Source organism: Herpailurus yagouaroundi, unplaced genomic scaffold (genome assembly GCF_014898765.1).
Source record: "Herpailurus yagouaroundi ecotype Mexico unplaced genomic scaffold, PumYag 184, whole genome shotgun sequence".
Classification (NCBI taxonomy): domain Eukaryota; kingdom Metazoa; phylum Chordata; class Mammalia; order Carnivora; family Felidae; genus Herpailurus; species Herpailurus yagouaroundi.
Window position 1 is genome coordinate 18,000,735 of NW_024412415.1, and position 23,028 is coordinate 18,023,762.

General features: G+C 41.3%; 1 protein-coding gene across 3 annotated transcripts in view; it reads right to left on the bottom strand.

Moving 5' to 3' along the window:
* Positions 1–23,028, bottom strand: part of MYO5C (myosin VC) — a 106,095-nt gene that overhangs the window by 4,112 nt on the left and 78,955 nt on the right. For all 3 annotated transcript variants that reach the window (XM_040492712.1, XM_040492713.1, XM_040492714.1), the window contains 8 exons: positions 21,610–21,697; positions 18,346–18,444; positions 16,878–17,032; positions 15,242–15,331; positions 12,529–12,679; positions 11,512–11,794; positions 839–1,013; positions 354–434 (listed from right to left, as the gene is read on the bottom strand). In XM_040492712.1, the coding sequence (XP_040348646.1) occupies positions 354–434; positions 839–1,013; positions 11,512–11,794; positions 12,529–12,679; positions 15,242–15,331; positions 16,878–17,032; positions 18,346–18,444; positions 21,610–21,697 (1,122 nt within the window). The remainder of the gene's footprint in view (positions 1–353; positions 435–838; positions 1,014–11,511; positions 11,795–12,528; positions 12,680–15,241; positions 15,332–16,877; positions 17,033–18,345; positions 18,445–21,609; positions 21,698–23,028) is intronic.

Here is a 23,028-nt window from a genome sequence, read left to right on the forward strand (position 1 = left end):
TGGATGGAACTGGAGAGTATTGTGCTAAGTGAAATAAGTCAGACAGAGAATGACAGATACCATATGTTTTCACTCTTATGTGGATCCTGAGAAACTCAATAGAAGACCAGTGGGGAGGGGAAGGGGGAAAAAAAGTTACAGAGAGGGAAAGAGGCAAACCATAAGAGACTTCTTAAATACTGAGAACAAACTGAGGGTTGATGGGGGGTGGGGAAAGTGGGTGATGGGCATTGAGGAGGGCACCTGTTGGGACGAGCACTGGGTGTTGTAGGGAAACCAATTTGACAATCAATTATAGTTAATATAAAAAATAAGGAAATAAAAAATAAAAGGCACGTGCTTAAGGATCATACCTGTACTTTGCGAACAAAGGATGGAGTCACTCTTTTCTCGAAGTCATCTATAGGTGTGTATGAATTAAGGATCTTTATGATCTGTGAACAGCACATAAGATGGTGTTAGACCGTGAAAAAGGACAAGTCTGTCCATGAAATAATGATTCAATGGTTTGGGGACTGTTGGGAACCACACATAGTTCTTTAACATTGTAATTTGGCTCTAGGAACCATGTGCTCCAGCCTCCTTCCTTACTGCCCCCTGCTCTCCATACATACACATCTGTGTTTTGTGGGCAGGGAATGCACTTTTGTGTTTTAAAGTTCTAAGTTAGTATTAAATAAATGCTTTTTAGATAAGATGGTGGCCCATGGAAGATACATCTCCTCAAAGAGCACACAGAGCCTCAGATACACCCTATCGCTGGCTAAGCCAGAAAGGGGGACATCAATGACATGATTTGGTAGTGAAGATCAGGGACACACTCTGTAAATGTGGTCACCTGCACAGCAGACAGTGAGGTACAGCATTCATAGATCTCCTTGGCATCGCTGTCTGTGGTCTTCTTGACCTGAAGCAACCAGGCTGCCTGAGAGAGAGGCTCCAAAGTTTCCTTAGCCAAGCTGTTCTGCAAATTCTTATCTTTAAGCCATTCTTCTAAGTAGCTGATGTTGCATCTGGAGTAAAAGCCAGAGAAACAGACAAGAGTGGGTGATCCATTGAGAACACTTCAGAGTAGGGTGCTGAATTCCCCAGTGTGTACTGAGAGGGTCCCCAAGTTCACTGAGAGCCTTAGGACCACAGTCCAGCAGTTTCTTCATTTGTAACATGAGGGGGTTGGACCAGATGATCAGCTCTCATGACCCATGGTTCTAAGGATCTTGATTGTCTGGGGTGAGGGGCCATACCAGTTACAAACTTTGGGGAAAATCTGAGCAAAAAGCAGCAACTGTAATAATTTATAAAGTAATCTATTAAAATACCCTTAATAATGGATTTGAAAATCTACTAAAGGAAAAAACCATAGTGATATTTGAAGATTTACATTGGTATAAAAAACTCATTTATTTTCCTAAGTTGGCAGAAAATTTCCAGTTGGTAGAAGACTTTAATTCAGTCCACTGGGGTTTTTATTCTTGTTTCTATGAGTAATTATCATAAGTTTATGAATTAAGAGGCATGGGTTTTAGTCCCACCAATCTACTGTGTGAACTTGGAAAGTTACTCAACCTCTCTGGGTAAATGAGAATGTTGAGAACCCTCATATACTGTTGGTAGGAATGTAAAATGGCATAGCTGCTAAGAAAAATAGTTTGGCAGTTCCTCAAAATGTTAAACATAGAACTGCCATATGACCCAGCAACTCTACTTCTAATACTCAAGAGAACTTAAAGCACGTCCATATAAAACACTGTGCACAAATGTTCACTGCAGCATTATTTATAATAGATAAAAAATGAAAACAACCCAAATGTCCACCAACTGATGGATACACAAATTGTACGTCCATACAATGGAATAGTATTCAGCAATAAAAAGGAATGAGGTAGTGATACATGTGGTCACATGGATGAGTGGTGAAAACTTTACGCTAAGTGCAAGAAGCCAGTTACAAAAGACATCACATTTGGGGCACATGGGTGGCTCACTTGGTTAAGCATCTGCTCTTGGTATCGGCTAAGGTCATGATTTCACAGTCTGTGAGTTCGAGCCCCATGTCAGGCTCTGTGCTGACAGCAAAAAGCCTGCTTGATATTCTCTCTCTCTCTCTCTCTCTCTCTCTCTCTCTCTCTCTCCTCATCCCTCACTTGCACTGTCTCTGTATCTCTCAAAATAAATAAATGCCCTTAAAAATATCTAAAAGAAAAGATATCACATTTTATGATTCCATTTACAAAAGTGTCCAGAACAGGCAAACCTATAGGGAAAGAAAATATATTTGTGGCTGCCTAGGCTGAGGGAGAGGGGACTGGGGAGGTGGGATGGGGTAGGGGATAAGAGTGGCTGCTAAGAGGTATAAGGTTTCTTTATAGAGTGATGGAAATATTTTTAAATCACATTATGGTGATGTTTGCACAACTCTGTAAATACACCAAAAACCATTGAACTATATGGGTATGGTTTACAGAACAGATAAACTTCACAGCGTGTAAATTATCTGCCAATGAAGCTGTTTTAAAAAATCGACTGGGGACACTAGCTGGCTCAGTTGGAGGAATATGTGACTCTTGATCTCAAGACCATGGGTTCATGCGCCACATTTGGTGGAGAGATTACTTAAATAAACTTTAAAAAATTGAGTTTTGAACTAGGTGATCTCTAAGGTCATTTCTACCACTGACCTTTTAAATTAGCAACTCCCTATGTGGGTCTTTGATTATAACACTGGGACAACAATGCTGAATTGAAGTATTCCATAGGGATGTAATGAGTATGAGATACCATCTCTTACACTGGTTTCCCCCTTTTTTGCACTGTCAATTTTGTCCCACTAGTTTGAGTTCTTATTACAATACATTCCTATTGGGCCTCTCATCTTGTCCCTTCTAATCCATTCTATTTGGTCCTGCTACAGTACTTCCTTAATCTGGATGTTGAGCATGTTAATTCTCTCACTTAAAAATCAGTGGTGGAGGGGCACCTGGGTGGTTCAGGGGGTTAAGTGTCCGACTTTGGCTCAGGTCATGATCTCACTGTTCGTGAGTTCAAGCCCTGTGTTGGGCTCTGTGCTGACAGCTCAGAGCCTGAAACCTGCTTCGGATTCTGTGTCTCCCTTTCTCCCTGCCACTCCTCTTCTCCCTCTCTCTTTCTCTCAAAAATAAACAAACATTAAAAAATTTAAAAAAATCAGTGGTGGAATATGATACAGTAATTCCACTACTGGGTATTTACCCAAAGAAAACAAAAACACTAATTCAAAAAGATATATGCACCCCTATGTTTATTATAGCATTATTTAAAATAGTCAAGATATGGAAGCAACCCAGGTGTATATCTGGTCCATAGATGAATGAATAAAGAAGGTGTGGTATATATGTACAATCAAATATTACTCGGCCATAAAAAATAATGAGATCTTGCCATTTGCAACAACATGGATGAACCTAGAGCTTATAATGCTAAGTGAAATAAGTCAAAGAAATACAAATACCATATGATTTCACTCACATGTGGAGTTTAAGAAACAAAACAAAGGAAAAAAGAAGCAAAGAAAAAAAACCTCAGATTCTTAAATACAGAGAACAAACTGGTGGTTATCAGAGGGGAGGTGGGTGGGAGGATGGGCGAAACAGATAAAAGCAATTAATAGTAGACTTATCCTGATGAGTACTGAGTAATATATAGAGTTGTTGAATCATTATATTGTATACCTGAAACTAATATAACACTCTATGTTAATTATACCTCAATTAAAAAAAAAAAAGTGGGAGTGGGGGACGGAATCAGTGGTGGAGTTCTGGTTCTTGGTAAGAGCACGCTCCATTTTGCCCCTCCCAATGAATGCAGCTATAAAAGCTTGATGGAATGTCTTGAAGCAGCTATTTCATGACTCTGAAAGGTAAATAGTACCAGATGGATTGGGGAAGAAGACCAGTATTTGAGGTATTGCCAAATGGATAATCAGTTTACCAGTTTATTCCATCTGCTATTCATTAGCTTGACCTCAAAGAAGCCTGAAGCTCAGCAGTGGGTACTGATGACAACAAAGAGCTCCAGAAGGAGCCCTCTAGGTCTGGCTTGAGGGGCTGAAAAGAGGTGTGTTAAAGCTCCTGAGAGGGTGGAAATCCTCTCCTTTTACCTTCTTCTTTCATGTTTAAGCCCCAATTTCATTGTGGTAGCAATGGTGGCAATGGAGTCCAGGAAGAAGCTAAAATTCTCAGGGAGAAACATCTTCTCCAAATGGAGCAACTGTGGTTCATGAGAAGGGGGTGAACCCCCATTGTTCTATTCTGCCACCACTGAGCCTCAGATGAAGACATTTGCAGGAAGTACACCACACAGTGAGGTAAGTAAAGCCCCAGTTTTCTGTCTGGAGGACCAAAGAGGGATTTCCAGCAATCTGGAAAGTATCAGGGGTGATTTGGAGGAGGAGGAACTTGGGAAAGCAATCCCTTGTAATTGTTTATGAACTCCTTGGTACACTCCTCTGGGCTCATGCATGGATCTGATCCTCAACAGCACACATAGTTTGAAGACTAAACTATGAGACAGAGCACCATGCAAGTTTCAGACTGACCACTGTGTGTCACACATGAGACAGAACCAAACAGCATTACAAAGGTTTTGAAAACTGATGTGGGAAACACGAGCCACCAAGGATGGTCAGAACTTGCAAGTGAACTCAAATGGTGTGATTATCTGATAAAAATACCAACATTCTCCATAACAATGAAAGATTCAAAATCTCATAGTGTAATATTAAAAGTGTCCAGAATACAATTCAAAATTACTTGACATATGAAGAACCAGGAAAACCTCAATTTGCATCAAATAAGACAATCAGCAGGTGTCAACTCTGAGATGATGCACACTTGGAATTATCTCACAAAGACTTTAAAGAAGCTATGGCAAAAATGCTCCAAAAAGTGAAGATAAACTATCTTGAAATAACTGGAAAGATAGAAAGTCTCAGAAAAGAAATAGAATGATATAAAGAAAAACCAAATGAAAATTTTAGAAGTGAAAAATCCAGTAACAAAAATATTTCTCTTAATAGGCTCAATAGCAAAATAGACATGGCAGAGGAAAAAATCTGTGAACTTGAAGGGGTCAATAGAGATTATTTAATCTAAAGAATATAAAGGGAAAAAAACTGAAAAAATAAACAGAACCTTATGGACTCATGGGATAATAATGAAAGGTTTAACATTTGTGTTATTGAAGTTCCAGAGGAAAGGAGAAATTAAGATGCAGACAAAATATTTGAAGAAATGGCTTAAAATGTCTCAGATTTAGTGAGATATACAAGCCTACAGATTCAAAAAGCCCAGGGAATCTCAAAGAGATTCTTGGGAACGCCAAGAAATCCACACCTAGACACATCCTAAGTCTTTAAGTCCTAAGACACATACTTTAGGAAAGAAGGTGAAATGAAGGCATTTTCACGTGAAAGAAAACTAAGTATTGCCAGTGAACCTGCTGTACAAGGACCTACTGACAGAATTTCTTCAGACAGAAAGGAAATGATATTAACATGACATTTGGGGGAAAAAATAAGACTTGAAACATTAGGAATGAAGGAGTAACAGAAATGGTAAATATGTGAGTAAATATAATAGGCAATTCTTCTACTGAGTTCCTTAAAATATTTTAGATGGTTTAAAATAAAAATTATAACATTATCCAGAACAGTTTTTGATTATGTATATATAATACATAAAACAACTATAACATAAAGTGGAAAGGGGAAAGGGGACTATGTGATGGTTAGCTTCCTACATTCCACTTGACATGGTTAAGATAATGATTCTCAATAGACTGAAGAAGTTAAGTATACATACTGTAATCCCTAGAACAACCACTAAAAAACACAAAAAACATAAAAACACAAAAAACAACCACTAAAAAACACAGTAGATAAATTTAAAACGGGTATTAAGGGGCGCCTGGGTGGCTCAGTCAATTAAGCGTCCAACTTCGGTTCAGGTCATGATCTCACAGCTTGTGAGTTCAAGCCCCGCACTGGGCTCTGTGCTAACAGCTCGGAGCCTGGAGCCTGCTTCAATTCTGTGTCTCCCTCTCCCTCTGCCCCTACCCTGCTTGTGCTCTCTGCCTCTCATAAATGAATAAATGTTAAAAATATTAAAAAAAAATAAAAGGAGTATCAAAAATATTCAAAGAACCCAAGAGAAGGCAGAGAAAGGAAGTCAGAGAAATAAAAACCAAAGGAACAAATAGAAAATAATAAAATGGTAGACTTAAATCTAAACATATTAATAATTACATTAAATTGAAATGGCCTAAACACTCCAATTAAGAAGCACAGATTGTCAGACTTGCCTTAAAAAATCCAAAACTAAACCAAACAAGATCCAAATGTACACTGCCTATAAGAAAGTCACTTTAGGGGCACCTGGGTGGCTCAGTTGGTTGAGCGTCTGACTCTTGATTTCAGCTCAGGTCATGATCTCAGGGTCATGGGATCAGGCCCTGGGTCGGGCTCTGTGCTGAACATGGAGCCTGCTTAGGATTCTCTCTCTCTCTCTCTCTCTCTCTCCCTCCCTCTGCCCCATTCCCCACTTTCACGCGTGCACGCGCGCACACACACACACACTCTCTCTCTCTCTGTCTCAAATGAAAAAAGAAGTAAAGTAAGTCATTTCAAATATGACACAGGTAGGTTAAAAGTAAAAGGATGAAAAAAGATACACTATGAGAACACTAATCAAAAGAAAAAGTAGGCTTTCAGACAAAGTAGATTTCAGAGCAGAGAAGATTACCATCAGAGGGCTAAAGAAGGACCCTACATAATGTTAGGATGGTCAACTCACTAAGAAGACATTAAATACATGAAGCAAAAACTGACAAACTGAAGGAACATACAGATTCATAATTACAGATGGACTTCAACACTCCTCTCAGTAATCAACAGAAATAATACACAGAAAATCGGCAAGGATATAGAACTGAAAAACACCATCAACAAACTGGGTCTAATTGACATTTGTAGGACGTTCCACCCAAACACAGTAGAATATACATTCTTTTCAACTGTATGTGGAACATTCACAAAAACAGATTATTTTCTAGGCATAAAAGCCAATCGTCACAAATTTAAAAAGAATTGAAATCATACAAAGTTTTTTTAATGTAAAAATATTTAAAAGTTTTTATTTAAAAAATAAACCTGGGCAATTCTCAAAGTGGGATGGTTAGTGACTCTGGTGTCTTAATCTATGATATATTTCAACCTGTGTGCATCTTGAGATTATTTTTCTATTATGATAAAAGACATATAATTTACCACCTTAACTTTAAAATTTTTTTAATGTTTATTTATTTTTGAGAGAGAGAGAGAGAGAGCGATAACAAGCAGAGGAGAGGCAGTGAGAGAGAAGGAGACAGAATCCCAGGCAAGCGCCACGGTGTCAGCACAGAGCCCAATGTGGGATCTCATGAACCATGAGATCATGATCTGAGCTGAAACCAAGAGGCAGATGCTTAACCAACTGAGCCACCCAGGCACCCCACCATCTTAACCATTTTTAAAAACCAAAAAAATTTTGTTAATGTTTATTTATTTTTAAGACAGGTACAGAGCATGAATGGGAGAGGGTCAGAGAGAGGGAGACATAGAATCTGAAGCAGGCTCCAGGCTTCGGGCTGTCAGCACAGAGCCTGTGCTGAAAGCAGGGCTCAAACTCAGGGACTGTGAGATCATGACCTGAGCCGAAGTCGGATGCCTAACCAACTGAGCCAGCCACCCATGCGCCCGGCATCTTAACCATTTTAAAGTGTAGAGTATAGTAGTGTTAACGGTGTGCAACAACAGATCCCTAGAACTCTTTCATCTTTCAGACCTGAAACTCTTTATCCACTGAACAACACCTCCCCTTTTCCCGCTCTCCTCAGCCTCTGACAGCCACCATTCTCTTTTCTGTTTCCAAGGGTGTGCCTGACAGAATATGTTCTTTGATCATATGGAATCAAACTAAATATTAGTAATAGACAAGTAGCAAGAAAGTCTCTGAATAGTTGAAAAAGAAGCAACATACTTCTAAATAATCCACAGGGCAAAGAGTAAGACTCCAGGGAAATCAGAAACTATTTTTCAACTCAGCAAAGGTGGAAATACAACATTTCCAAATTTGTGGGATAAAGTTGGCACTTGGAGAGAAATTCATAGCATTAAATGCTTATGTTAGAAAAGAGAGGTCTCAAAGTCAATAACCAGTGCTTCTCCCCTGAGAAACTAGAAAAAAAAAGAGCAAAATAAATCCAAAGTAAGAATGAAATAATAAAGACAGTAATAGAAATCAATTAAATTTTTTAAAATAGAGAAAAATCAATGGAAGTAAAAACTGGTTACTTGAAAAGATCAGTAAAATTGATAAACCTCTAGCAAGACGGATCACGAGAAAAAGATAAGACACAGATCACCAATATAGGAATCAAAGGGGCCAGATACCACTACAAATTCTACAGAAACTAAAATAATAAGAAAATATTGTCAATAGTCTATGCACATAAACTCAACAACTTTGAGTGGACCAATTCCTTTAAAAAACTCACCAAAGATGAAATATATAATCTGAATATTCCAATAACTATTAACGGAATTGAATTCATAGTTTATCTAAAAAAAGTTTTTATTGTTTTTATTTATGTTTGAAGGAGAGAGAGACAGAGCATGAGCGGGGGGAGGGGGGGCGCAGAGAGAGAGGGAGGCACAGAATCTGAAGCAGGCTCCAGGCTCTGAGCTGTCAGCACAAAGCCTGACATGGGGCTCGAATCCATGAGCCATGAGATCATGATCTGAGCCAAAGCCGGACGCTTAACCGACTGAGCCACCGAGGCGCCCCATGAATTCATAGTTTAAAGCCTTCTGGAAAAAAAAAAAACACACACAAAAAACAACTTATGGTGGCTGCCATTGCTGAGGGACTAAAGCATGCACTGCTCACCCTGGAAAATGGCATTCTACTTATCTCTGTAACCAATCTGGCACTCCATTCAAAGGGAGCTATTAATACCTACCATCAGTTATCCTTTACTGAGGCCTGTGTTCATTCTTCTAAGTCTTGGTCTGCTGAAATTCTGCCTGTCCTTTCAGGCCCCAATCAATGCTTTTCACGTTCTTTGCAAATTCCCTCAGTACAGCAAGAAATGTATGTGCTTGGGCCACGTTATTCTGGTTCCTAACAGAACTGTCTGCACATGCTGTATGTTGGCTTTTATCAAAGATCACTGGGCAAAGCAGCCACGATGAAATTTGCTGTAAAAATGCTATTGTGGAGATTGTGAGATAAAGTTCCACATGAAATAGTATTTTTATATTTCATGACTAGGAACAAAAAAATAGGTACTAGGAAAATCTTTAAATCTTCCCTGAGCACATCAGCCTCACCATGCTCAACGAGACCAAAGAGCCGATGACAACATTTGCTTTTTGTCCTGCCAGCCAGAAAGCCCCCATGGGCTAGAAACAGTGTTCTAGCTACTCTGTCCACCGTTTACTATTTTTTTTCCTTTGGGTCTTGATTTTTTACCTGAATTCATGTATTATTATTTTGTTGCTTGTGTTTTCATTGTAAAGCCACCTCACATCCTTATGGGCCTTGCTATGGCAGTGGCTTAATAAATACTTGAATGAATGAATCCCTGTCAAATGCATGTGCTATTCAGAGCAACCTGCTCTAAAGGAATTACTTCCTGGATGTCCACTTTTGATTGGTGAAAGGAAAAAGCACTGAGCACCCATGGGGACAGAAGTTGCCTCTCCTCTGAACAGTTGTTACTGGACCTAGAGTCATGTGTCTTGCTTATGACCATCTTCACTCATGGAGAACCCACAGAAGGAATGACAACTGCTTAGTCAAGACTCTAATGAAACATTCAGGTTTATGTGTTCATAAAGTATTCATACTTTAAATAGGGTTGAATCCTACCTCAGAGAACTACAGGGCTTCTTCTTGGAGCTCGTGAAATAAACAGAACCCTTTCCCTTCTCAATGAAAAGAAAAAGATCCACAAAGGCTAGTCTTTGGGAATATTCCTTCTTCTTTTTTTAATGTTTATTTATTTACTTTGAGGGAGAGGGGGAAGGAGGGGCAGAGAGAGAGGGAGAGAGAATCCCAGGTAGGTTCTGTGCCATCAGTGTTGAACCTGACATGGGGCTCAATCTTACAACCATGAGATTATGACCTCAACTGAAATCAAGAGTCAGATGTTCAACCGACTGAGCCACCCAGGTATCCCAGGAATACTCATTCTTATCTGAAAATCTCAACCTGGTATCATGGGAATTTGCCAGCTTGGTTTGAGGGGATGTCCAATTCCAAGTTTCATTAATGCTGAAAAGGTTTAATGGATGTCTCGTTTACTTCTTGGCTTAAGATACTATCAACACGATCTCAGGCTTTCATGTCACACACAGGTATCAAATCCCTGTACACATTATAAAAAATCCTAAATATCTACACTATTTTATGTGTTTTCTAATCATGTGACAGCATTAATTCAAACAGTAGCTCAGGGTTTGTGTTTCCTCAACTAAGAGATCAGTAAAGGTGGACACACCTCAAAAGTGATTACCATGTCCTCAGCCTGCTGGTCCGGCTGCTCCCAAAACAAACCTCTGCTAATCTAGACAGCGATACCTACCAAAGCCTGGGGACCGGTCCTCCTCAGTTCCAGCACTATGCCTTTGCCTGCCTCATTTCTCCTGCCTGGAATGTTCTTCTCCCTCTTTAAATCACTCAATGCACAGCTCTCAGGCTTAACTTTTCTGTCCTCAGTAATCTCTCTTCTCTGCAGCACTCATTTGTGACTTAATCAGACTTGCCTTGAACTGTTATCTGGCTATTTTGAGTTTCTAGAGGGCAGGGATCAAACTGCTCTTTCCTTTGTTTCCTGTGTCCTCCACCAGGCAGTGCTATTCACAGAGGTGATGGTCAGTAAACACTGGCTGAGTGTATGATAAGCACCCAGGGCCAGGATTTAAAATCTACAATTACTAGTTGCTAGTCTTTTTTTTTTTTTTTTTTTAATATTTGTAATGTTTATTTTTGAGAGAGAGAGACACACAGACAGAGTGCAGGAAGGGGCATAGAGAGAGGCAGACACAGAATCCAAAGCAGACTCCAGGCTCTGAGCTGTCAGCACAGAGCCCGATGTGGGGCTCGAACCCACAAACCGTGAGATCATGACCTGAGCTGAAGTCAGATGCTCAACCAACTGAGCCACTCAGGCGCCCCGACTGGTTGCTAGTCTTTAACCACTCAAGGCCCTGGGCCTGAGTGTCAAGCTAGCCTGGTGCAGAGTGGTGGGTGGAGGGGCCACCACCTGACCGCAGACATCCCCAAAGTTCCAACAGTCCTCTTGCACAACCCCCTCCTCCCCCCGCCCCACCAGGTAGTGCAGCTCATGGGAAGGGGGCAGCAATGTGTGGCTCTAGACATTAAAAGCATCCTTTCCAGCTGCCTCTCGGTGTAACTGATGAATCATGGGTTTTACCTGATCTGCATCCCTTTTCTGCAGGAGCACATGTCCTTGCGCAGGAAGAGGCTGTTCAGGGTGACCGCCCCGATCAAGAAGAAGACCTGCTTCACAGCCTGCCTCACCAGCTCAGGGTCCAGGCCGTTCTGGCACATGGTGCTGTAGAAGTAGCTCAGCTGCTGCAGGACAGAGGTCATGGTGTAGGCGTCCGTGTCATCTATGCTAGATGACCGCTTCCGGAAGCCCGTGGGCTTCAGGCCGGAGATGCCTTGCAGGCTCTCATACTCCAGCATGCCCGGCACTGCAGAGGAAAACACAGGCATTTCTTGCACATGCGGTGGGGACAACCAGAGAACATTTCCCACTGCTCTCTCGGGTCTGTTCCAGGACCCGGGACATTTTCTGCAAGAGTTAGCCGTGGATGCAGCTGTGATGGGGAAAGCAAGAGAATCAAGGAGTGGGGAGCACGGGGTGTAGGAGGTGGGCGGAGCACATGGCTGTGTACAACAGGGCGGCAGCTCCTCTTGCAGGCTTGGACTCCCTCTTCTTTCAGCTTCACAGGAAAGGGAGCGGGTCGACACAACTCATGGTCTGTACCATTTCAAGCCTGAAGTAATTACATTTCAGAAAGTTGAAGAAAGTATATAAGAATCTGAGTGGGACTTTAAGATTTCAAAAGTGGTAATGACCCAGGAGTAGCTACACATGGAGTAGCAGGTCTCCCTGGTCTTTCCCTTTGGGGTGAATCACCCTTCCAGGCAGGAAATTACAAACCATGTACTTTTTAGAGAAGTAATCATTTCAAGCAATAGAAAAGAATTAAAAATGAGACATTTACATGGTTACATTTTTCTGGTTTTAAAATTATGTTCTTTGAAATCACTAGATCTCACCAACCATGACATCATGACCTGAGCCAAGATCAAGAGTGGGATGCTTAACCAATTGAGACATCTAGGCACGCCCTACAGGATTTGTTTTTTTAAGGTTTCAGTGTTACCATAAATATTTTTTGGTCATCAATTCTTTTCTTACCTATTATTGGTTGAATGTTATTTTCCATTACAACAATGAACCGATGATATATTCGTATTGCCACATCGCTAAGAATCTGTCTGTATTCTGAAAGGTCAAAATTGTTCAAGCAGTTCTTATTCTGATGTGGACTATTAAGCTTCATGAATTCCTGAAAGTAATTTGAGCATATAAATACATATAAATATTAGAATGCTATAGGCATGTACGAAATTAAAATACTCTCTAATGGCATTATAATCAGCTCCTATACTTCAAAACTTAATGTCTTATTTGTATCAAATGAGCTCTACACGTGTGTGGTAGCCCTTATTTTCTATAACTGTCACTGTACTCACCCTACAAATATGTGCCTCCAGCACCAACAGAACGCAGTGGAAAATAACCTCCATGGAAGCTCATAAAAAAAACAAAACAAAACTGCAAAGCACCCAAGGAAACAAAGAGGTTTAAGGGGTCAGTAATACAATACATGAGATTCATGACTTAATGATTATAGAGCATAGATCAATGTGAAATATTTTAAGATGTGTGCAATGGGGGCGCCTGGGTGGCGCAGTCGGTTAAGCATCCGACTTCAGCCAGGTCACGATCTCGCGGTCCGGTCCGTGAGTTCGAGCCCCGCGTCAGGCTCTGGGCTGATGGCTCGGAGCCTGGAGCCTGTTTCCGATTCTGTGTCTCCCTCTCTCTGACCCTCCCCTGTTCATGCTCTGTCTCTGTCTGTCCCATAAATAAATAAAAAACGTTGAAAAAAAAATTTAAAAAAAAAGATGTGTGCAATGGACTAAATATTTGTGATGTTCCCAGATTCCTATGTTGGAGCCTTCACTTCTAGTATGCTTGTATTTGGAGATGGGGCCTGTAAAAAAGTAATTCAGATCAAATGAGGTCGTAAGTATGAGGCCCTCGTCTGATGAGATTAGTGTGCCTTTAATAAAAGACACTAGAAAGTTCAATCTTTCTCTCTCTGCGCCCACACACCAAGGGAAGTCTGTGTGAGGGTATAACGAGAATACAGCCATCCACAAGCCAGAAAGTGAGCACTCACCAGGTACCAGCCATGCTGGCACCCTGGTCTCAGACTTCAGGTTTCTAGAACTGTGAGAAAATAAATTTCTGTGGTTTAAAAGCCTTCTAGTCTGTGGTATTTTGTCATAACAGCCCACCAGCCTAATACAGTATGTTCAATATGTTCAAAGAAATAAAGGAAAAAGAAAGCATTAAGACAAGAAGAGGATATAACGGTAACAGGCACAGGTGAAAAAGAACCATAGAAATAGAAATGAATATATAGCAACTGAAAAAAAAAACGTAGAACAGATAGAGCAAAGAACATTGCATATGTGGCTGATGGGGGCAAAGAAAAGGTAAAAAAGTAAACGGTGTTGCATAATATCCTCTTCCATTAATGTCTCACACATGCTTGTTTGTCTTAGATGGGCTGGTCTGTTCCCCCTGCTCCTTTTGGTATTCCTTTTAGTCAGAGGTTGAGTTTTCTCTACTTGTTTCTCCTTTTGTTCTGTAATACTAGTAGAATTACTTTTGTATTTTACTCTTCCTTCATTGCTATCATTTATTCTTCCTTCAATTTGCTATCCACATGGAAAAAGATATGAGGTCATTATCTCAACATCATGGGATAAATAATCACACCAATTCTGGATAGGTAAAAGCATAATTGTGAGCTCCAATTTGAATTACAGAAATACAGAAGAAAGGAGGAGAATAAATTCACAATCTCAGGGCAGGGAAGAATTTCTTGACCGAGACACTAAAACACACCATAAAAGGATAGGATTGATACACCAAAATTCAGAAATTATGTATGATAGACTCCATAAAGAAACATATAAGACAAGCCATGGTTTATCCATGATAAAGATCTACAAATCAGTAAAAAAAAAAAAAAAAAAATCACCTCTAAACAAAATGGAGAACTGATGTCATAGGTAATTTGAAAAGAAACCTAAATGACCAGTGAGCACATGAAATGATTCTTGACCTCATTAGTGATCAAGTAAGTGCAATTTAAGTTGACAAGGTATCATCTTATACCTATGAGGTTGGTAAATAATTAAAATGTCTGTCAATATCAAGTGTTGGGGAAGGTATGACACTGGAAACTTCATACACTGCACGGGTGTGTGCAGGGACAAATGGTAGAAACATTGGGAGAGCAGTAAAACCCTAAAAGCCACTTTGTTATTTCAGGTCAATGAAATTTTGCTCTTTGAGTATTTGAAGGTGGAGAATTCCTTTATGATGTTAGCCCCTTGGGGGCAGAGTTGGAATGGCAAAAGATGTACAGATTATGGAGGAAGATGAGAATCCTGCAGATCCTCTCTGAAGAAACAGCCATGTTGATCTAAAGGTTGTATTTTAGAGTTAGAATACTAAAATCTTCAGAATTTCACAACCAGAATCAAACTTAAAAATCATCTAATCTACCTCATTGATTTAAAACTCAAGGAAAATGGAGGCTTATTATCATGCCCAAGGTCCAGGCCTTTTTCTAGAAGTCTCTGGCTGTGAATCCTGTCCAACCAGTAATGTGAAGCTGGCCTCCTGGCTGAGGAGGAAGGTAGGAAGCCATTTGGAGCAGAGGATGCCCCAGGAAGTGGGGACATGCCCGATCCCTGTGGTGGGCTCTGCCTCATAAGGAAGTTCTAGACCAGCAGTCAGCACGGAACACAGAGCAGGCGAGTGCCCCTACCTCTTCACCACTGTACTGCTTTAGGCAGTTGAGGAAATGACATGTATTGGAAAGCCAAAAAGATAGCATCTCAAAGTCTTCTAAATGTTCCTAAAAAAAAAAAAAGAAAGAAAGAAAGACAAAGTTGGATTTGGTCACTACTGGTACCTTTGAGCCAAGCACAGATGTATCTCACCTGTTTACTTAGCTTGTTGGCTTTTGATCAAAATGAATTCTTCTTTTATTCACCCAAGATTTTATTAAATTTATATACTGTAATGATAGGCTTTTATGTTTATTTAGCAGGTTATGGTTTGCAAAGTATTTCTGTATAGGTCACTTAGTATGAAACTTGATACAGGCACTGCAGGAGTGCCTGATAAAGGTAAGACTGGGGTCTTGCTTTCTGGAGTTCTCATTCTGACTGGGAAGAATGTTGCATATAACATAACGTATGCAGGACACAATTAAATAGGGGGCTGAGCACCTGCAGGGTGGACATAGATGATGCCACAAAAGCTCAGAGGATGGAAAGACGCTGATGAAAGAGGGCAGCTGAGAAAGCCTCCTGAGAAGGGGAGAGAATGCTGCCTTGAAGGAAAGGGGTGGAGGGACCAGAGCTCAGAAGCGAGGACTGTCTTGGGAAGAACAGCCCCACTTGTGGGGCAGCAAGAAGAGGAAGAAAGAAGGTAGAGGTGTGGTGGTCAGAGAGGTAAGAGGAAAACTGGGACAGTCCTGGGATTTGAAGGACAAAGTAGGATGGTTTCAAAGAGGTGGTCTGAAAGCTTTAGTCCCTTAGAGGAGGATAAAAATTAAGGAGAAACCACTGGATTTAGCAAGAGGAATTACTGGTGATCTTTTTGTGCAGTGACAGAGATGAAGCCAGATTGCAGGAACTAACCTGCTAATGTAAGCACCTTGGTGAATGGAGAGGCACAGAGATGCGGGGGCGCAGGGCCAAGTGAGGGCTGCTTTAATGCGCTGTGTGCTGGAGCTGGGGAGGGGCAGTCCTGGACACCAGCAGAGGCAGAGGCAGGGAGCCACTGGGGAAGCTGACTGGGAAAATGCTGGTGAGGAAGGATTTCTATTCCTCATGCCATGCATCTTCTAGTTTCTAAATATTTAAAGATTCCAGAGTGGCAAGAGGAGGCAAGTACCGTGTACCCATGGCCTGGGACACAATGCACGTCTGTCCTAAGGAAACCCAATTTATGAAATTATGGACAGGGAAAACATCAACTTATGGGGGTCTCTTCCCAGAACACCCTGGTGGCTCTTGTGAATATTGTGACTAGAAAGCACGCAAAGCACCAGACAAATGTTAATTTTCTATTCTAACTCCTGATGAATAATGAATCCTCATGGCCGGACATCTCATACCCTGAAGGGGTAGAAGTGCTGGGGGTGTTGGCTACCCGGCTGTAGTCTTGAAGGTAAGGTTTTGAGGTCTGTTGGCACATCTTTATCCTTGGGGATCCCTAACCTAACTTGTCTTTTCCAAACAGCTTGACTTCTTTCACAGAGTGGGCCTCTGACTAATTTAAGGAATCGCGTGATTCACCGAAGACTAGAGGTGAAGAATGGGCCAGGGATGAACCCTTAAGGTGTTCTTAAAGTAACTAAAATACCAAAGGCCATTGTCAAAGGCAGTTCCTACCTTAACCACCTGCTTGATGCCACTAATGATGCTGTTCATGAGGGACTTGAGCATGTTGGCGTCGTTTAGAGAGTCTGCGTAGCGCACACACATGAACAGGATGTGAGCGGGCAGCCCTGGGATCATGTTCACCACCACACCACGAGGCTTCAAGTCTGGAACAGAAAGAGTCAATGAGGACTACAGCTGATCGATAGCCAGCTCTCCCCATAAGGAGCCTCTGACTATGGGACAAGGGTTATTTGCTTTTCTGTACTTGATACAATGCCTGAAAGCACAGGCCCATCTTTTCTCTTTGAGGAATTCAGTCTGGTTCTTTTCCTGGCAAAAATATACAGGTACCGCCTGTTCCTCTTACTTCCCATTTGCAAAGGACTTTCTCTCTTTTTTTTTTTTTTTTAAAAAGGCTGAATTTTAGATAGAATTTGTACTTCTTCCTGGCATGGAGACCCTGGATTTCAGCCCTCCAATGTAAGGGAAAAACCCCATGCCCATGCACCCGACTCCAGCCTGTGTGATGAGGATGGGATACGATCTCAGTGATCACAAACATCTTCCCTGAATCAGGAAAACAGACACACTATAGTCCTGCAGAGGCGGGCCTCGCTGACCTTGAGAAGAAGAGAATGGCAGGAGGAGACATTGGGGATAAAGGGAAGAGAGAAACTTTATAGAATAAACTCAGGTAAGCAAACAAAGACCTCCCCATGGCTGCATTAAGACAGAGGAATGAAGAGGCCCCACGGCTGTGCACAAGTGAGGCTAGAAAGGAAAGGGTACAGGTGGCTCATGTGCTCTGGTGGGGGAGTCACCTAGAAGAAGAGGAAGTTAGGCTACACATCAGCTTTCTGCTTTATCTTGAGACCAGCTTATAAAAGGCAGCTTTTCTCTTTCCCACTGGAAAACCATGTGATTTTCAGGTGAGGACAGTTTAGTAAGATTGGTTCTAAGACCACCAACACTTGAGCATGCACATTGGAACATTCCTGTAACTGAAATGTGTTTGGGAAGCTCCCATCACATTGCCTGCAAATAAAATTCTCAGCAGAAGTCGAATGGGACATGGAACCACAGTTACTTCTGCCATTGCTCCTGTGCTGAGACACAAAGATGAGAGGATGTGTCTTCTATCTGGATCCTATGATTAGACTTTGGAAGGGGTGAGGGCAATACTTCTTAACTGAGGGCAATTCTGGCTCCCAAGGGACATTTGGCAATGTCTGGAGATGTTTCTTATTGTCATGACTAGGGGTTGTTACTGGTTTCTAGAGAGTAGAAGTCAAGGATGCTACTTAATATCCTACAATACACAGCCCCCACACAACAACCAATTATCTGGTCACCAGTGCCGAGGTTAGGAGACTCTGGGCTAGGAGAAGCAGCAGTGGAGGAAGAGAAATGACTATTCCCACCCATGATGGTAGCAATGACTGACAGAGCAAACATTCAGACTTCCAGGTCTCACTACCGAGAATGAGGTTTTGAATGAGCTTGTCCTCATCTTCTGTCTTGTATTCCAGCATTCCAAGATACTCCTTGGGTCTTGAGGACAAGTGCACATCATTGCCTATAGGCAGAGGCAAACAATCAGCTAAATTCACAGAAACAAGCTCCCACAGGCTTTATAATGAGACTGCTCTCTTTCCACCCCATTCTGGCTGGCTTGCACACAAATGCCTGCGGCTTTCAGATAAATGGAAACTTGATTAATCCCAAAGAATTCCTCTGGTAGTGATTCTTATCTGCAACTATATCAATGAGTATAGCTGTCGCTGAAAAGGCAGAATGATCCTTAAAGGGCTCCTCATGAGTGCCCGGTATGAATCCAGCACAGTGCGGATAAGAAAGCAAGCCAAGATGTTGCTTCTGTCTTCAAGATGCTGATGTCACAGTCAAGGAAACAAGATTCATGAAACAGTAGGTGAGCAAAGTACCAAACTGCATGATCCTAAGGGGGCTGTATTAGCTTCCTATGTGCTGTAACAAGTTACCACAAACTTAGTGGTTTGACATACTACAAATTTTCCTATCTTACAGTGCTGGAGGTCAGAAGACTGAAATGGATCTTACATGTTGGACTACAATTAAAGTATCAGCAGAGCTAAGTTCTGGAAGCTCTAGTGGAGAATCCGCTTCTTGCCTTTTACAGCTTCTAGAGGCTGCCCACATCCCCTGGATTGTAGCCTCTGCTTCCTCTGACCTCTGTGTCCATCACCATGTCTGTCTGTCTGTCTCTTTGCTTCTGTTGTCACATCACCTTGTTTCACTCTGGCATTCCTGCCCCTCTCTTATGAGGTCTCTTGTGATTATACTGGGTCCACCTAGATTAATCCAAGGTAATCTCCCCATCTCAAGATCCTCAATTTAATCACATTGGCAAAAATCCCTTTTGTTGTGTAAATAACACACCCACAGGTTCTGAGGACTGTGATGTGGACATCTTTGGGTGAGCCAGAGTCTGCCTTCTGGTCACCAAAGACTCATGTCCATTCTGAGAGGAGATGTAATGCAGAAGCAGAGGTCAGAAAGATTTTTTTTAATGTAATTTATTGTCAAACTGGCTAACATAGAGTATGTACAGTGCACTCTTGGTTTTGGGGGTAGATTCCCGTGGTTCATCACTTACATATAACACCCAGTCTCATCCCAACAAGTACCCTCCTCAATGCCCATCACCCCTTTTTCCCTCCCCTCCACCCCCCATCAACCCTCAGTTTGTTCTCTGTATTTAAGAGTCTCTTATGGTTTGCCTCCCTGTTTGTAACTTATTTTTCCTTCTCTTTCCCCATGGTCTTCTGTTAAGTTTCTCAAGTTCCACATATGAGTGAAAACATATGATATCTGTCTTTCTCTGACTGACTTATTTCACTTAGCATCATTCCTTCCATTTCCATCCATGTTGCTGCAAATGGCATGATTTCATTCTTTCTCATTGCCAAATAGCATTCCATTGTATATATAAACCACATCTTCTTTATCCATTCATCAGTTGACGGATATTTAGGCTCTTTTCATAATTTGGCTATTGTTGAAAGCACTGCTATAAACACTGGGATACATGTGCCCCTATGAATCAGCAAGAGAAAGATTTTGAAGATGCTATGCTGCTGAATTTGAAGATGGAGGAAGGGACCCATAAGCCAAGAAATGTGGGTGGCCCCTAGAAGCTGGAGAGGCAAGGGACAGGATTCTCCACTAAAGCCTCCAGAAAGAACTCAGCTCTGCTAACATGTTGATTTTAACTCTGTGAAAAACATTTTGGACTTCTGACCTCCAGGACCGTAAGATAATAAATTTGTGTTCTACTAAGTCACTAACTTTTGCTGATTTGTTACAGCAGCTACAGGAAATTCACACAGGGGCCATGAGAATGTACACAGAAGTGGGTTGGAACTGTTAAAAAATGAAGGAGGTAGCACACCTGTTGGGCCAAGAAAGGTGAGTAGGGTCTGGTGGGTGAAAAAGAAGGTGATGCAAGTACTGTTAACAAAACTTTCTTACTACTGCATGAAACTTTCTCCTGTTAATTTAATAAATTAGGTCTGTTCCCTTGGAAACTAATAAGGGTAGAACGCCAACTGTTTTAGTAAGCAATGCTGTTTATGATAAGAATGATACTGCAACCTGTTAAGCTTTCAGATGACCGTGTCCCTGCTGATGACTTGAAGGCAGCTCAGGGCCAGAACCACATAGCTAAACTGCTCCATCATTCCTGACTCTTGAAATGGTGTGTTGCTAAGTGTTTGTTGTTTTAAGTTGCTAAATTTGGGGATAGTTTGTTATATGACAATGGATAACTAACAGGAAGGGAAGCTGATGTATTCCACTTAGACACATTGAGTTGGAGGAGGTAATAGAAAGGCAAAGGAGGTAGTCTTGGAGACAAAAAGGGACCAGGACTCAAGAAAAAAACTGAGGAGTGGGAGGTGGAGTTTGGAAGTCCTTACGTTGAGATGGCAGTTCATTCACTCATTCCAAAAACAGGGACACAATGGGAGCTTTGAGAGGGCAGACCTGATTTATCATTATTGATGGAGAAATCCTCATGTTGCTGTTGGGCATTTTGAGTTTGAGGTGAGAGTGGAATAAAGAATAATAAAGGAGCTCTTCAAAAGTGTGAATACAGTAAAAGGAACAGAGAGTTTGAGGTACAGACTTAGTGATCCAGTTTGGGAGGAAGAGGAAGTGATACGAAACAAGAGTCAAGAACATTAGAAGAGAGAAGTCAGAAAAGTTCAGACTCAGAAGCAGGGGAAGGAAAGAAAAGCCTAGGGGCCTTTTCACAGGAGTTCATGAGGACATTCAAAATGTGAAGTTCATATTCAGGACTACTGTCTGGCTTCTTAGCTCTCTACTTCTTTCTTCTAATAGAAATGGAGATATTAATCCTCTGTAACTGGGAGAGGAAGAGAATTTTAAAGAGGTTACGTTTGAAACTTGATTACAGTTTCATTTTTAAAAGGGGAGAGTTAATAGCAGAAGAGGTTAAAAGTATTCATTACAGGGTGTCCCTTGCAATTACATGAGTGCATCTGGAATTATCTGAGGGCTGGTGAGCTATCCTCGGCCCAAAGGATCTTTCCATTAGTCCATCACCGAGCCCCCAACCTCACCAGCTGACAATCATTCCTTTGAGTTTTAAAGACTCTGGACCACATCAGGAATCAAACGGTGCCTGTGGACCTTAGCTGACAGTTCCAAAAAGTAGGAAAGGGAATATTATTTTTCCTACCCTTTTCAATCGTCTTGCTTAGAGTTTTAACTTGATCTTGGAGCTTTTTAATCACTCTGTCCTTCATGTCTAACTCCTCTTCAAGATCCTACAGAAATCAAAAGAAACAAGGACATGAGCTTAGAAGCATCTTAATCTATTTTTTGGTAACAGTTTTATTCAACAATAATTCACATACCATATAATTCATTCAAAAAGTGTACACCAAATGGTTTTCTAAAGTCAGCTGTACAAACATCACCATTATCGATTTCTAGAACATTTTTATCACACCAAAAAGAAACCTGTAACTTTCAGCAGTCATCCTCTTGTTCCCCTATTCCCTTCTAGTCCTTGGTAATCACTAATCTGCTTTATGATTCTATATTATTGGCTTCTTCTGGACACTTAATATAAATGGAATCATATAATATGTGGCCTTTTGTGTCTGGCTTCTTTCACTTAGCATGTTTTTGAGGCTCATCCATGTTGTACTATGTGTCAGTATTTCATTCCTTTTTGTGGCTGAAAAACACCCTATTGTATGGATATGCCATATTTATCTTGATCTATTTTTTCTTAATAAAGTAGTGCCCCTTGTAGATAATTTAGAAATATGAATGTGTGAAAATAGGTTCTCTGGATATCAGAGTCTGGAGGCAGAGAAACTTCAGAGGTTTGGGTCCTGGCTTTGTGTTTCCTTCCTAATAATGGAGTGGCCTTGCTCATGCTGAATTTGGCTCAAAAACCAGCAGGGTCTGCCTACAGATATGCCTTAGATGCCTACAAATATGTCTTAGAAAGGGCAAAATGTTGGGGCGCCTGGGTGGCTCAGTCGGTTAAGCGTCCGACTTCGGCTCAGGTCACGATCTCACGGTATGTGAGTTCGAGCCCCGCGTCGGGCTCTGTGCTGACTGCTCAGAGCCTGGAGCCTGTTTCAGATTCTGTGTCTCCCTCTCTCTCTGACCCTCCCCCGTTCATGCTCTGTCTCTCTCTGTCTCAAAAATAAATAAACGTTAAAAAAAAATTAAAAAAAAAGGGGGCAAAATGTTTAGGCTCTTCCTAAATCCCAAAGGTTTTGGCCCAGAAAAGATTCAGGCTTCTCAGATCCAGCAGTACCCACCATACAATCACTATAGCCATGTGCCCTCTGGGGACTCTGAGGGCCAATGGAAACTGTGCTGTTTCTACTCTGTGGCTACCTCTCCCTTCCAACAGTTCTCCCGGTGAATAAGGATTTTGTTCAGAGTGTTCATCATAGTGTTATTACTTGTAGCCAAAAAATCCAATGTCCAACAATAGTGGGTAGAATAAATTGTTGTGTATCCTATGACTTAGGTATTAAAATGACAGCTTGCATATATTATCAATGACAATGGGAAAGTATCTTCAATATAGTGTGAGAAAAAATACAGAATTTAAAACTTTATATGCAGTATG